Consider the following 17,058-nt stretch of genomic DNA (forward strand, 5'->3'; position numbering starts at 1 on the left):
TTCCCTTACCTGTTTGATTGCTTTTTCTTGTTTCTCTTGGTTTTCTTGGGTATCTTTGAGCGATTTATTCATTTCCTCTACCTTTTTGTTTGTGATCTCTAATTGTTTATGGCAGTTTTTCACTTCCTGTTTAAGGTCTTCTATTTTTTTCATAAAATTCACTTTTGAGTCGATTTCTTTTAATTCTTCTAGAGTAGGATGTACAATTCTTCTTATTTCGGGATCCCTGGATTCTGGTGATGTCATGTTGCCTTTCAGGTTGTTGGAGGAATTCTTGCCTTGGCGCCTTCCCATCTCTTCATTCAAATGGAGCCAGGAGAGGCTTGGTGTCTTGGTCCAGTCTTTGCTGTGACTGACTCTCTGGGTGTAACTCTTCAGTGTAGAAGCAGGAACCGTTCCGTCCAGATGGAACTCCTCAGCACCAAAACATAGATGCCTGGTAGTCCAATGTCCCGCGGACAAAAGGGAGAACTTGTGGGGCAGGGCAGGGACAAGTAGAATACAGGACACCCTGCTGCAAAAGCTGAAGGTGCGCATGCTCCCTTTTTGGGGTCCTTGAGGCCTGCCCAGTAGGCAGGCCCTCACCACTCTGGATCGGTAGCCCGTCCCGATGGAACTCCTCAGTTGGGTGATGGTTTCTTTATAACAGTCAGTGCCTTGTTGCAGAGACATGAGACATGATTTGAGTTACATGATTTGGCACTGGAAATAGAACACAGACTCCAGCATTGTGATGAGCGCCGATGTTAGATTGTCTGCACAGGTACAATTTCTGACGTACAGTGAGCACTCATATGTAGTCACCATCACCCCTGCTGTTCAGCTCTTTGCCCACCTGCTTGCAGTTGCGGAAACAACACAGCTTTCTGGTTGCCTCTCCTCCTGCTCTGAGTTCAGCAGGTTAGCTTGTCGGAAGTCCTCCACCGTCTCAGTCTGACTATAGTTTCTTGATGTTGCTGAACACAGGTCTGTTTTCACTAGCTGTGGCCCGATCAGGGCACAGTGAATGGAGACATTGCTTACTTTAATCTGCCCTCTTCCATTCTGGAGAATTTCTTTCGCCCTTGGTGTGCATGTCCTGGACACTTTCTAATTTGGTATTACCTAACCCAGAAACATTTAAGATCAACTTGAGACATACAAAGGAAAAGCAGGGACCTGAATCAACTGTTAATTGGGAAGTTGTGATGGAAATAGACTGCCCATCAAAGATTCTGCAATTCCAGAGAATTGGAAGTGAGATCCAGCTCCCGAATCCCTTATTAGTCACCTTGCCCCATTCTTTCTCCTAATGCATGACAAATGAACTTTCTACCTTTATCTCTTGCCTCCTATTCCAACAGACACCCATCCCAACTGCAATAAAGGAGATTTCATTTCTTGTCCTTGAAAAACTCTGACCTAGGATTTCCCTCCTGGGAATGCTTGCAGCATACAGGACCTTTGATTTATGGTTCTCCAAAGCCTAGATTTTGTTACCTTTGTTACCTAGCAGTGTTGCCTTTGGTCTCTTTCACTCATCCTTGTCTTTGGGCACCACCAATCCAACTGTACCTACTTCATTTCCACTATACTATTCTGTTGTCTAAATGCAAACTAAATGCCTTCTACAAGCTTGCTTGTGCTTGATGCTAGTGTTAATCATTTTGCCACAGCCCAACAACATCCCTGCAGCTTCAGTATCCTAAATCCTGCTTTTCCAGTGGTGAAACTGAGGATCAAAGAACCATAAAAGTTCTAACTCTAATGGGTTTTCTCCTATTAACACCACTCCCTTGTGTGCCTAGCATTTACTTAAAGCCAAGCAAATACCTATATTGTCTCAACTGCCACAATCACTATTGCCATTTCTGCTTGACAGTTGTGGAAAGTAAGTCATGTTGAAGACTTGGCTCATCATCTACATAGCTGTTAAATAATTGACCTAGGACTTGAATGGGGGATGCTAGAACTTACACCTTGACTCAACCCTGGACCACCAGGAATACTGGTTCTGGATTTATCCACTATTAGCAGAAGTCATTCCTTTCATACAATTCTCATAACAAAGCTCCATTTTCCCACCTGTACAGAAGAGACTTATGTAATAGACTTTTATATGTCTTTCTCAGGAAATGGCTAGGCTTTTGGAGGAAAAGCATTTGGGCATGATGAGGAAAAATACCCTTTCCAAACTTATTTTTTTATTTGTTGCTTATGTTTATGACTGCCTAGAGCAGGTACTGACTCTCCGTTGCCCAGAGAATGAAATCAAAACCTGTGATGAGTGTGGCCCAGGAAAATATAAATGATCTTGTATCTGCTGTGGCCTTCCGTATGTTACTTTGATCCTCCATTTTAATCAACAGCTAGTTTATGTCTCTCGTTTATCTGAAGCCTATGTCCCATCGTTGACCACATAGCTTTGCCATTATGCTCCTTGAGAAGACTTCCCTGAGCCTCTTCTCTTGCTGATGATTAGGTGCTCATCTTACAGATTCACACAGTATGTATTCTCTTGTTTGCCAGTTCATCACTACTGCTCCTCAGGGAGAGACTTAGTAGCTGTCAGCCTCTTCTGATATTGACACATAGAGTTCTTCGAGATCATGCCTCTCCCTACTGCCTGACTGGTAAACAGTCCCTTCCAACACCATAAACATGGTGTGAGCCATGATGGTGGTGACAGTGGTGGTGGCAGTGACAGCGGTAGGATTAATGATCAACTGTCAATCTAACCTTCCACTACTCGCTTTCAAAAGCCACAAAATTATTTTTTAAATGAACCAGATCCCATTCAATTACTTTTTCGGTTTAAAGTTTGGAGATGTTGGGAATAGCTATGGATAGGACCTGGGACATATTGTACATGTAAAACATTTTATGACTTTATGTATTGTTTTGTAACTACATTTTGTGGTTCTTGCATGTGAACTTTATGAGTGATGATGTATCATGTCAAAAAGTTGGTTTTTCTATTTAGGCTGTCAGGGGAAATTGGGAGTGTATATAATCCAAATGCACTGTATACATATTTGAAATTCTCTAAGCATAAATTTAAAACAAGTAATTTTTAAGTTTGATTTAAACACCTATAGAACCAGAGATAGCGCTTGTTAAGACTTTGACATAGATTCATTATCCCCTTTTCACATTTCTTATTTGTTTATTTAGTTTTCAAAACAGAATCACATGTGTTTGAGCTGATCTCAAATTCACCGTGTAGCCACGGGATGGCCTTGAGTGCCTGATTCTTTTGCTTCTGCTTTGGGGATGCTAGGATCCCAGGCAATGCCCCTCTCCTGGGCATGTGCATGGCTGGGGACTGAGCCCAGGAATTCATGCATGCTGCACATGCATTCTGCCAGTGGAGCTGTATCTACAACCCTCTATTTATGGGGAGTCAGTCACACTGCGTGGGAAGGACAAGGAGACTGGGACAATGGTGAAATGACTTGCTGCCATCCCACTGCTTTAGTGTTGTTGACCCCTCCCCCAGAGCTCCCTGAGTGTGTTCCAGCTGCAATCCCAGAACTCTTATGCATTCCTCCACCTTTGCCTTTGCCACTGCCAACTGCCACTCTTTCTCTTCTACCCCTAAGAGTCAACCCAAGCCCCTCTTTCACTAGGAAGTTTCCTTAGGTAACCATAGCCCCACTTAGACACTTTTCTGTCTGCTCATACAGTGCTTCTGACTTCTTTTTAACACATTGCTCTTGACTCCTGTGTCCCCACCTTCATCTGTTTGCTTTTCTCATAGAATCTACTGAATGAAAAGTTGGCTATAAAATATTCTCAACTAACAACCACAATTTTACTCTATTTCCTTTAGCTTCCCATACCTCCTTTTCAAAGAAAGCAGGTTTAGAGACAATAGGCAAATTTTCCCAAGGATATAGAAATATTAAAAACAGAACAAGAGAACTAGAGACAGATGGTTTAGTGGATATAAATGCCACACAAGCCTGGTATTCTGAGTTCAGATAGCTGTGACTTGTGTAACCCAACAGAGGAGACTGTTTGTAGCCACAGAACTTCAGTGACAAGAAGGGAAGACACTGGAGACTCTTCCATAAGCTCTCCAGCCATCTAGACTGGTACATGCAGCACAGATAGACTGGCTCAAACAAAGTAGAAATTGAGGACCAGTTTCCAAGGCTGTTCTCTGACCTCAAGTACACACTATAGCATGTGGTCACCTCACACAGAAACATATACACATAGAAATAGTCCATAATCATATACATACATGTAAATAAATATTTTTAAACAAAATGAGAGCAGAGGAACTAGAACAATGCTTCAGGGATCAAGAGCAAGCACATGTTACTCTTACAGAGGGCCTGAGTTCCATCTCCAGAACACACATGGTGACACACAACCATTTCTCACTCCAAAGCCAGGGGATTCAGTGAGCTTCACTGACATCTGTGGGGACCAAGCATGGTTCCATACATACATGCAGGCAAAGTACTAACATACATAAAGTACATAAATATAAAAAATACACAAGAAAAAATAAGAATAGAGTAGGAGTTCAAACAAGAAAGGGTGGAAGATAATCCTCAGGCTTCTCACAGGGTGAGAGGCGGCCTGTGGGGAGGGAGGCCTGTGGATTGAGTGTGATCATAAAATGCTAAATTCTTGGCTTCTCACAGAATATTCCACTCAAGTGGTGAACTATACGAAGATGACTCTTTAAAAAGCACCTCCTGAGTCGCACCCACAAAATGCAATACACAAGTTCAGCTCTTTTTCAGTCACCACACAGGTGCCTAGCAACGTCTCCAACTTGTGGGGTCTGCGCTATAAAATGTCTTCTCTCCCAGGGTCTTGAGTGGTCATGGAGAGGAGGGAGAGCTAGAGACACAAATACAGAGAAACACAGAGACAGATTTTTCTCAGCTGCCAACACTCCCCCCCCCCGGGTTTCTTAAAGATGCTAGAATGTGGACAAACAAGAGCTTCACGTGTAGTATGATCTAGGAAAGAGGTCTGCCTTTCCTTCTCTAAGCTTCTGTTTCTCTGTCTTTGAGAACAGATCAGGCTATAAAAGTCCTTAAGAAGTCCCTTGAAAGAATATTTGGAAATATTAGGAACCAGTTTTATTGTCCTGACAGATCTGTGGTGCTATTTCCTCCTGAAGGTGAAATCATCCAACACGACTGCTCCTATAAGAAAGAGTTAATTAGTAGCACTGTTAAGAAACCTTGAACTAGGGGATCTCAAAGTTCAGATCCCCTAGTTCCGATTGCACAGCCATCACTCTCTACTGTTAGAAGATTCCAGGAAAGTTCCAAGTGGTGACCACCACTCAGAATGACTCTTGCTTAGATCAATGTCATGTTTAACCTTGCTTCTGGCACATCATAATTACAGTGTATTGGAATCATACTGTTTTGTCAAACACTGGACCTCAGAAGCAACTTATGAGGGCAAGATGTTCAACACCAGTTGAGCAATAAGGTGGAGGACTAAAGAAAAGCTTTGATTTGCATTGACATTCATATTTAAGCTTTAATAAAGGAGTAAGCACACGGGGAATTATTGCCAAACATCATGACAGGGAAAGAGTATGTTGTGTGGGAGTGAATGAAGCAAAAAACCAGACAAGTCAGGTGGTAGTGGCATATGTCTTTAACCCCAGCACTCGGGAAACTGAAGGTGGTTCTCTGTGAGTTTGAGGCCAGCCTGGCCTAAAAGAGCAAGTTCCAGGACAGGCTCCAATACAACAGAGAAACCCTGTCTCAAACAACAACAACAAAAACACAACAACAGCAACAACAAAAAGACAGACAGACAGTTGGAGAAATCTAAAGATTCAAGAGATCAACTTAATATTTGACCTTGGTCAAATTATTTTATTTTTCTGAGTATGGGTTTCTCATCTCTTAACTGGAAGTCTAAAAGCAACATTTAGGAATAGTGTGAATATTTGATAACAATATTAGAGTTTTTAAACATGTGTGCAGCACATATTCAATGAATACTTGGCACATGGTGTCAAATCCCAGTTATTAGTTTTTGTAAATATTTTTGTCATTTATATAATGTCTGTTAATCAGAGCCCTAAAGCTGGTATTATGCTACAAATAACAAGGCAAGCAATGCAACTGAAAAGGATAGATCCTAAGGTCATCCTTCTGTAGAAGGTGGGATACTTCATTACTCAGCTAGAGCCTTGAATTTCTAAGGCGAACACTCTATCACAGTTTCGGGTTACTCGAGTAGGTATTTAAAGTATCACACTAAGGTTGGAAGTGGGTCATCAAATATACTTTGGTAAGATATCTTCCAATATCTGTTGATCATACTAAGACCTTTTCCGACTTCCCCTGACTGTTTCTGTCTCCTTGCGCTTTTTAGGAAGGCTCATCTGATCCTGCGGCGCTTGGAGAGGGTCAGCAGCCATTGTTCTAGTCTCTTACGAAGCGCCTACATCCAGAGCCGTGTGGACACCATACCCTATCTCTTCTGCCGCAGTGAGGAGGTCCGGCCTGCAGGAATGGTGTGGTATAGCATCCTCAAAGACACCAAAATCACATGTGAGGAGAAGATGGTGTCCATGGCCCGAAACACGTATGGGGAGACCAAAGGCCGGTGAGGGAGGGTACTACCCTCCTTGAGCACAGACACGCTCTTAGAGGGAGCACTACTTTCATGGATCCTGGGACCTGGGTGGGCTGGGGGACAGCTGAGGGGCCTGGCCTATGACACTTGCCAGCAAGGCCAAAGCAAACTGTTTCTCCGTGGACAGACAGCCAAGAACTTTGTAACCAATGGAATTATTCATTTTTCTCTTTTATTTTTTCTAAGATATTATTTCACTCTATCAAATGTTTCTCCTTTATAAACCTTTTCTTATGTATGGAAGTCATTGTGGACGCAAGAGCTTTCAGGTGGAGACCAAGAGGCCTTTCCTCTCCTTCTTCCCTCTGGCCATGGACCCCTGGAAGGAGACCTGGGGAAAGACAATTTGACTACTTCCGCATGAGCAAGGATGCTCTGGAGACTGTGGCAGCAAGGAAGCTTGGGTCTTTAGGGTCTTCTCCCTCTCTCTCTTCTCTCCTCATCTTTCTTCCTCCTCTTTCCCCTCTCCCTCTTAACTCTCCTCCTCTTCCTCCTCCTCCTCTTCCTTATTCCTCTCTCTCTCTCTCTCTCTCTCTCTCTCTCTCTCTCTCTCTCTCTCTCTCTGGACATTATTGAGTTTGAAGGCCCATTGCTTCTTTCTGCTCCCTGTGGGTCTCTACAGGACTTTCTGTGCATTAAAATTCCTATTGTCTCTCTTTTTGCTTGGGTGATGTTTCTTACCAATGAAGCATGCTTGAGGGACCTCTGTCTATTTCTTAAACAAACATTGAGGGACTGTATGGAAGGCACAGGATAAAGCAAGAAGACAGGGAAGTTTTCTGTCCTGTAAGAACTTACAGTCTAGTGGTTACTATAGAGAAGCAGTCTAGTATAGTGTCGGCCTGGACTGGAGATGAATGAACGCTTTGTCAGACATGTCTGGATCATAAGACATGCAGAAGGACTTTGAAAGTGCTTGCTGGAAATGCAATAGTTAATCCCAAAGAATAAGGGTGAAGGTAGCAGGCGAAAGTGAGAAAAATGTTATATTGTCCAGGGAGAGGCAAAGTCATGAACAAAAGCAGGGAGAAGATAAATTCTAGCTTATTAAAGGCCAAACAAGCTTTTATTGCGTATAAAAAAATACTGAATTGAGCATGAGCACAAGCAGCACACTATTTGCTGGATCACAAACAACTTATCAGTGGCCAAACTATTGAAGAAAATAATAGCCTGTCTTCCAGTGCCTACAACTCCCATAATCTCTCAGTGAGGGGTGAGACCTCATGAGCCCCATATTCTCACGAGCTACAAAGGCAACAGATGTACCCTTTGTGCAGCTCTTGTGCATGTATCCCCAACTACAGTGAATTCATGGGTCCAATGCTTGTGTCATATACGGAAGAAGGGTATTGTAGAAGGTATAGGAGAGGGTAATGGAGGCTGTAACTGAGAATGTGTGTGTAAGAATCTGTAAGTGACAAAGACGAAACTTCCTAGTGTGCTGGGGGCAGTGATCTGAACCTGCATTAAGTCTAACTCCACTACTGTTCACCAGCTATAATATTTAGGCAAGTAATCTATACCTTCAATTCAGTTTCTTTGTCAGTGAAATGGGTCAATAGAGGTCCTGCCTGGTGGGATTGCTAGACAAGCTTAGTAAATAAGAGCTAGGATGTGCCTCATCCCACTTAGAGTAGTGTAGAGAAGAGTTTCTTTTAATACTGATGGAGATAATATCATATTATAATATCATCTTAGGGATAATATAAATTTTAGGAAGATTATTGTGAAAATTGGCCACTGAACTATAACAGCCTCCTGAACTCTATAGATAACCATAGAGGGGGAGGGCTGGAAAGATGTCTTAGTCAGCAATACTTGCGCATTAGAAAGACCTAAAAAGGTAAAAAGGGTGGCAACAGGGGAAGACACTAATATCAACTTATGACCTCTGCATTCACACAGGAAAGACACACACACACACAGAGTCACAGACATACATACAGACAGACACACACACATACACACACAGAGGAATAATACACGTGAACACACACACACATACACACACACACACCTACCTTCTCACAAAGAGAATTAATGACTAACTGTATGATAATATAAATACTATGACAGATTTAACTCAAAGAGAAGTGGTCATAATGTCAGAATTTAGTAGATTATCATTATGTCCCTCTAAAACCATGTCGTTTCTTTGAAGCTCTCACAGATAATAGTAGTCCCCTGGAATACTTTCTGTCAGGCTGATCTGACTCAGTTTCCCTTCCACACTCTCACTGACTTCAGCTTCCTTTCCCTGTACTGTGGTATCTGTTGCTTTTCCCAGCCATCATATGACTGTCAAGAGTAGGAAGCCAGAAGCTTGGTAAGACAAGGTGTGTGTGTGTGAGTGTGTGTGTGTGTTTGTGTGTGTGCGTGCATGTGTGTGTGGTCTGACATGGCAGCAAAAGAGGTTAGACCAATATTTGTTAGGATGCTTCATTAGAGAATAGGAAAAGTCCTGAAGTGCAAGTGCAGCTGTTGGCATGCAGCCTTGGCGTCAGTACAGCCGGACTGATTCGTGTGCTGCCACAGAAAATACCAGGGATTTGACATTTCACTGAGGGGCAAGAATGGGATTTCCCATGCAATCTCTCCAGCATCAAATAAAGAAGGTGTGAACACACAGAAGTGTGCTAGAGGTGCATGGGAAATCACCCCTCACCGGTCCCTTCTTCATTATGATCGAGAACTATCTTCTCAGGACTGAAGAGATGGCTAAGAATGGGTAAGAGTATTTACTTTGAAGTTTTGAGGATCTGACATCAAATTCCCAGAAGTGACATAAAAGACTGATTTGGCATGTATTCCTGTAGTCACATCATTGGGGACAGGGACAGACATGACCTAGAAGTTCCAAAGAGCAGCTTCAAATTCACTGAAAGACCTTGTCTTAAGGCAATAAGGCTGAGAGAGACAGAAGATAGAATATGACAGCTGATGTATGTGTTGTACCACACAAACACAATACACACACACACACACACACACACCACACAAAATTACTTTAGGCAGACTTCAAAAGAGTACATTACACAGACAAACGCTCATGACAACCATTTAGGAAATCATCTTCCCATGTATCCCCATGCTCCTCTCACTGAACCATGCTTTATAAAACATTCATACCCTGTTGGGATTCTGTTTGTTAGTTTGTAGGAAACTGAGGTTCAGGCAGACCTGTTCTAATGCTACACCTTCTAAGTGATGATGCCGGATGACTGGCGTCTAAACTCTGTCAGCTAAAGGAATTGCATTTGGTGAGCACTGTGCTTGCTACAGCTGAAGGCAAACGGATGCAACAACTCTTTGTTGCGTACATAATTATCTCTTTCCTGAGTCTAAAGCTAAGTCTACTTTCCAGCTGGGACCTGAAGATTATTTTCCAGGTGTGGGACACTGAGACAAAGAAGACTCAATTTTGCCCTTGAGGATCTCCAAGAATTTAACTAACTAAACATAGTGTGATAAAATCAGACACTCTGAAATCAAGCCAATCTGATTCTAAATATTAGCTAGGCAATCTATCAAGGGAGAGGGGCTGAACTCAGAGATATCTGGAAGGCAAATTGGGCAGGTCTTGCCAACTAAGATCCTCAAGTTAGCCTTGCAGACAGCATGTAAACTACTGTAAGTCTTAGTTTCTTTGCCTGCTGAGGAGTTAAATCCTCCATTTCTCATGAATGCAGAGAATGCTAAATTAAAAATTGGAGATAATGTTAGCAAATTTTACACGTAAACAGTTATGACAGTGACTTATTTATATGTGAAGGAACAGGCGTTGTGGTCTCTGCCATCAAAACAGTCTTGATGTGCATGAATATACAGGAGTTCGTCAAGCAGAATGGTAAAGAAAGCAGAAAGACCAGCATTTCATTGCAAGTATGTTATGCTTGAGTAACAAATAGCCTGAGCAACAAGAGAGATGGTTTTGAGAGGTGGGCAGAAGCAACTGAGCTAGCCATTGGAAGCAGGAGCGTGGATGCATAGATCATTTCTGAAGACCCATCTACATTCATGGTAGAAAAGTAGGGAGAGGGCACACTGCTGGTGGCACAAGGAGACTAGGGATTATTTAGAAGGCAGATGGGAAAACCTGAGCTAAGACCATGGCTAGGCAATACTGGATTTGAGGCATGGTAAGTAAGCTGACTCAAGAAAGACTTACTAGCTAGAAGTTCTGTGGTTTGGGTTTTCTGTTGGCCACTGTTGTGTAGTCAGAATGAGTAGAAAGCAGCTGTGGAATGAAGGAGCTATAGAACCCCATGGGTTCAGTGAGCAGTGCATGTGTGCACATGATTTGTATCATGCAAATGCTCCACACAATAGTGGTTCTCAGCCTCCCTAATGTTGCGACCCTTTAATACAGTTTCCTATGTTGTGGTGATCCAACGAAAACTATTTTTGTGGCTACTTTGTAACTGTAATTTTGCTTCTGTCATGAATCATAATGTAAATATCTGTTTTCTGGTAGTCTTTTGACTCTCAGATTGAAAACCACTACTAGGGTCAAGACTATGACTTCTGTGGAAATCATGCACGGGCCTTTGTTTAACTGTGAACTGGTACAATGGTGTATGACATTGAGCAGTCACTTGCCTTGTATAAACTCAAGTCTCCATACTATCCCACCAAAGTGGGAGAAGTGTATGTGTCTTAGGAATGAGGGATTATATGATGTGTAGTGTACAAAGAAACATTCCACTTTTCTTTCCCTTTCATATTCACCATGTCCCTTTGAGGTTGTCTCTGATCACCCTAGAAGTGATTGAAGTCTCAGTAAGGTCATAGAATATCAGAAAGAACCTGGATCCCCTGACTTTCAACTTTTTTCTAATTTATTTTTTAATCGTTACAAATCTGCTCATTGTTAATGACCTAATTAACTAGGCAAATGGGAACTCACCTGTGCCTTTGTTTTTCTTCTGCCAACTGGGAAAAGTAGCCATGGCTTGAGAAGATTCAATAAATCAATACATGTTAAATACTTAGAACAGCACCTGGCATACCAGAGTTTTGTAAGTGTGAATCACTGTGGTCACTCTTATACCCAATTCTTTGGTCTCCAGCCACATAAAAATGTCAAAAATGGCCTTTAATACATCTTTCTCAGTCTCTGTCTTTTCTTTTCTTCATCTGGGAATGGCTTTATAGCTTGGAACAATCAGATTCAAATGTCAATCAGTTTTCTGAGAGATTGTGTGGTTTTTAGAAGGAGCTGGTATTTTCCCTCTGGATTCTCAGAGTGTAGACTTAACTGTCTTTGCTTTAGCTCTCTCTGTAGCCCTTATTATTCTCCTCCTAGGATTGTTATCAAGACATCAACATGGTCTAGGTCAGATTCTTTATGTATCTTAGAACTCTTACATCTCTGCACTGGACTTAGCTTTTAGCTTACTATCAGTAATAATGAGCCTGCTTCTACATGTCAACCTTGAGGGAAGTTTCCCCAGGAATACCCGAAGATGTGTGCTCCCTTGAGAACAGTGACCCTTCCAGTTTGGACCATCAGTGTAACTTACGGGTATACAAGGAACCTGGAGGGAAGGCCATAGCCAAACAAAACACACTAGCTTTGTGTGGGGTGTGCTTTTAATTGGTCTTTGCCCGTAAAACTGCCAGACCCTGAAAGGTGTTCACTGTCTGTCTCCCTTTGGAAACTTTGCCCCATGTATTTGTACGTATTACAACCAAAGCCAGGCTTCCCTGCTTGCCTATTTTACAAGGGTTGGCAGTAGGGAAGGACAAGCATCCACAGGTGTGTCCTGCTGGACAAGCAGCCATGTGTGCCTGTACGTGTATGTGTGCGTGTGCATTTGCGTAAGTGTGGCAAGGAGGGGAAAGGGGTTTTCATTCTAGGTGGCAGTAAGTATCTAATTCATATTCTTGATCCAGCTGTGACACAGTCAGGCTTTGGATTCTCTGCAGAGGCAGTTTCTTTTCAGATGTGCTTTTCTCTTCTTGTACAAGTTGCTTGCACTGGAGTTTCCTTGTGGAGTCGTTCAGTTTTATTGTTCTAGGACTTGCAAGCATTTCTGCCCTGCTGTCAGAAAAGTTAGAGGTAAGCAGTCCTGTGTATTTACAGAGAGCGTGCTGTTTACAAAGCAAACTCCTGGAGGAGAAGAATGACATTTTCCAAGAAAGCTGCTTTGAGCATCCCGATTCAGGATAAAAGCTTCTGCTTTTGCTTCTCCCAGACTTCATATTCCCATGGTGGTACCACTGAGGCAGGTTCTAGCTGTGCTTCTAGATGTTTGTTTCTCTCTATGCTGTGATATCCTAGAGAGGACTCTGCTGTGCGTCTTTAGTAGTCAGGATAAGGTAAACTGTTGGTAAAAGGCTTAGAAAACATATGTTAATCCAGTGCTATGATGTCTCAAAACCATTCCTATTTGTACCTAATAGGGCAAGGCTCGAGAGCTGGACCTCGTGGATGAGGATATGTAAGAAGAGATGAGGTTTCAAGTTCACACAGGGTCTCTTGGTAAGAGCAGACAGGTGGGCTTCTTCCTTCTGAATCCCATGCTAATTTCCTTTGAACTTAGCAACTTGGAGATGGTTGAGGGGCCTCTGACAACTGGAGAGAGTGTATGGAAGGGCTAGCCTTGGAAACTTGCCTCTTGGAGAATCAGATGAGGAAGACAAATTGCAGAAACAAGAACACTGACTGCCACCTGCTGAGCACTCTCCAGGGCCAGGGTCTGTGCCAAGCAAGCTAGCACAATGTTTCTCTCAGTTTCCATCCACACTCCATATGCCAGCTGTCAACACTCCCATCTGAGAAGGGAGCTTCGGCCTCAGGGAGGTGCTTCCTGGAGTAATGCGGTTGGGAAGAAACCAGAACACCGATCTAACTGTACACATAGAAGCTGAACAGCTTCACTCTCAAGCATTTCAGAGGCCGACCCTCCCATTTTAGGAATGCAGAGACTGAGAGTAAGGAAGGAAAGTGAACATGACTATACAGGTAACAGACCCAGGAGTGAATTATTACCCCCCCCTTTTTAAATCTCCAGTGAATTTCTGACCCTACAATGACCCCAGGCCCATACTTGTTCTTGAACTCTGGGCAGGTAACGAAGGCAGTGGGGAAAACGGCTTTCCTGAGGCTCAAGGCCTGTGCCAGGTCAGGCCAGCCTCCCAGGTGGTTTGTAGCACAAACAACAGCTTGCTTGTGGTTCACTAGGTTTTACGGTCAGAGATGACGTAGTTTCTTCACTTGCTTGCAAGCTATTCAGCTCGACAGAGGATAAACAGTCTTTCTGGGGCAGAACAGGAAGCAATTGCTTAGAAGGGGGTTCTTTACAGGAATTCACAGGACCAGGACAAGCTTTGCCTTCTTAGGAAATAAAATCATGGCCTAGGCAAATTTCATTCTTTCTGTGGATCTTGATTCCCCTACAATGTAATTTAGAGATCTGAATTGAAATATCCAAATAACCTGAGACCTTAAGGGAGAAAAAGGATTTCTAGATTCTATTCACAGAAATGTCGATTGAATAAATCTTGGGGAAAACGTAGTAATTCTCACCTTCACAATCTGTGGTAGGTGGTTTTGATGTGTGTCCTGTTTTTCAACCACAGATCTAGGTGATTTCCAAATTACCTTCCCACCAGAGCACAGTCTGGTCTAGTCCCATCTTCACCTATCCCAACCATACGTGTTCATCTGAAGGTCCTTTGTGTTTGGACCATTAAAGAAAAGAGAGTTGAGACCAGATTACATCTGCTCAGGGCTTCTTCTGATACAATGCTGCTTGGTTGAGTATGGTTGAGTGAAGAAAGGAAGTGGCATTCAGTTCTCTGTCACTAGGGTTAGATATCAAGAGCATTCAAGAAGAGAGGACATTCATGGAATGAGGAGCAAGATGCCTATAGGAACAGTTGGTGGTAGGTGCAGTCATTCTAGGAGCATGAATATGATTTTTATAGTCAAACTTGCATCCAACCCCCCCCCCACACACACACAAATGAGAACTTTGCATCTTTGGTACTCAGTCTTCTCAACAGCAAACAAGAAAACTCTATAGATGACATATATATATATATATATAAAATGCTTGGGAAACATAAGAAAGACTCTGGACTAGAGTGTGTTAAATACCAAGTTCTCAGTGAGAGTTCTTGCTTGCTCATTCTTTAGCTTTGCTTGTCCATACCCCTGGGATTGCATTAGTTCCTACAAAGTCTAACCAGACAGAAAAACTCAACACCCAACCGCATGTCCTATTGCATAAGGAACTGGAACGTTCTCTGAAAACAAACAGTAAAACTCAGAACAAAGGATAGTTTGGGCACGGGACTTTCCGTCATTAGTTAGGAAAAGGGGCCGTGGGTTACACATGAAATTTTCTGGCCCTTGTTTCTTCTTAGTGAGACTTCTACTTGTGAATGAGCCTAGCGCAGCCAGAATCTGACCAGTACATTGCACAAATGGTGTTTGGATTTAATTAATCTGTTTATCCTAGTATCTGTGTGATATAACAACAAGTGAACACTGTGTGGTCTAAAGAGGTGAAACAGCGTTAAAGGCAGTGGCACAGACCAGAATGGCACTAAACCCATCATTTCCTTTGCTGTCCTAACCACACCACAAGGCAGAAGCAAGGTAAGACATTTCCAGGTTATGTAGTAGCCACAGCTTGTCTCTGGGGCTCATTGTTCTATGCCTTACATCCATGCAACACCAAAGCTGGTTAAACTTTGCTGCCTGAATTCCACTTTCTCAGAAAACTTTCTTCTGAAACTGTTAGTCCTCATTCTTTTGGGATAGAGTGAAGTGAAGAATCACCTTTGCCCCACTTGGAATAGTTTCTATGACTTCTGATGACTCTTGTTTTCAGCCCCAGGTATCTGACAGTATGTGAGTCCATTTGAATCCTACTCTTAGGATCTTGAATCTTCGAGAGAGTGGTACATGGAAAGAATAGTTATGACTGACCTCTAAAATCTAGATAAGCTTTTTTTTTTTTGAGGTAACTTTTTTTTATTGAGAAAAGGAGAAAAAACAAAACAAGTTTCCACCTCCTCCCAGCCTCCCATTTCGCTCCCCCTCCTCCCACCCTTCTCCCCCTCCCCCCCCCCCTCTCCCCTCCCTCTCCAGTCCAAAGAGCAGTCAGGGTTCCCTGCCCTGTGGTAAGTCCTAGGTCCTCCCCCCTCCGTCCATATCTAGGAAAGTGAACATGCAGTTTGGCTAGGTTCCCACAAAGCCAGCACATTACGTAGGACTAAAACCCCATGCCATTGTCCTTGGCTTCTCATCAGCCCTCATTGTTCGCCATGTTCAGAGAGTTCAGTTTTATCCCATGCTTTTTCAGTCACAGTCCAGCTGGCCTTGGTGAGCTCCCAATAGATCAGCTCCACTGTCTCAGTGGGTGGGTGCACCCTTTGTGGTCCCGACTTCTTTGTTCATGTTCTCCATACTCTTGGCTATGGGAAGTAGACAAAATTGCCGGAGAGAAAATTGGGATCTTGGGGGTGGGGTGGGATAGAGTTAAGGGGAGATGGGGAGAGAAAAGGGAGAAGGGGAGAATGGGGGGAACTTGGGGAAAAAGGAGGATTGGGATAAAGGAAGGTTGGATAGGGGAGCACGGAAGCACAATTCTTAGTTAAGGCAGCCACCTTAGGGTTGGCAAGAGACTTGAACCTAGAGTGGATCCCAGGTGCCCAAGCCGAGGTCCCCAGTTAGTTCCTTGGGCAGCTGAGGATAGGGAACCTCAAATGACCCTATCCTATAGCAATACTGACGAATATCTTGCATATCATCATAGAACCTTCATCTGGGGATGGATGGAGATAGAGACAGAGACCCACACTGGAGCACTGGACTGAGCTCCCAAGGTCCCAATGAGGAGCAGAAGGAGGGAGAACATGAGCATAGATAAGCTTTTTAAAAATTGTTTGAATTAATTCTTTGAGAATTTTACACAATGAATTATCATCATATTCACTATGCATTTGGACCATAGTCACACACCCCAGCTCCTCCCGCAGCCATCTCCATCTTCCTCCCATGGTGTCTAATTTCTTATGCAACTAATGGTGAGTGTGGACCCTGCTCTGGACAGCAGTCAACCTTTCTGTGACCACCTCGCTGAAGAAAACTGACACCTTTTCTATTCCAGAAGTCGCTAAAAGCTGATGGCACCTCAAATAGGGGTGGGGTTTGTGTTCACTTCTCCTTTTCCATGTTTGAATTTTGTCTTATTTAGCTTGAGCTTGTGCAGGTCTTGTGGTACATGCTACCACAATCACTATGAGCTGATATGTGCAACTGCCTTGCTTTGTCCAAAAGACACCACTGCCTGAGGTTATCCACATACTAACATTTCCAATCTTTCGTAGGCCTCTTCTGTTAATATCCCCGAGGGTTCAGGAATGTGGTAGGGTGATACATACCAGAACTCCATCTCCCTGTCTCTCTCTGTCTTTGCCTCTGTCTCTCTC

The 17,058-nt window shown here is 43.1% G+C and overlaps 1 protein-coding gene across 4 annotated transcripts in view; it reads left to right on the forward strand.

Annotated features, from left to right (window-relative positions):
- Positions 1-11,699, forward strand: part of Astn2 (astrotactin 2) — a 1,041,512-nt gene extending 1,029,813 nt beyond the window's left edge. For all 4 annotated transcript variants that reach the window (XM_026782391.1, XM_013348224.2, XM_026782390.1 and 1 more), the window contains one exon: positions 6,346-11,699. In XM_026782391.1, coding sequence (XP_026638192.1) covers positions 6,346-6,583 — 238 coding nt within the window. In that variant the 3' untranslated portion in view covers positions 6,584-11,699. The remainder of the gene's footprint in view (positions 1-6,345) is intronic.
- The last annotated feature ends 5,359 nt before the right edge of the window (positions 11,700-17,058 follow it).

The sequence above is a fragment of the Microtus ochrogaster genome, chromosome 10 (genome assembly GCF_000317375.1).
Source record: "Microtus ochrogaster isolate Prairie Vole_2 chromosome 10, MicOch1.0, whole genome shotgun sequence".
In the NCBI taxonomy this organism is placed as follows: Eukaryota; Metazoa; Chordata; class Mammalia; order Rodentia; family Cricetidae; genus Microtus; species Microtus ochrogaster.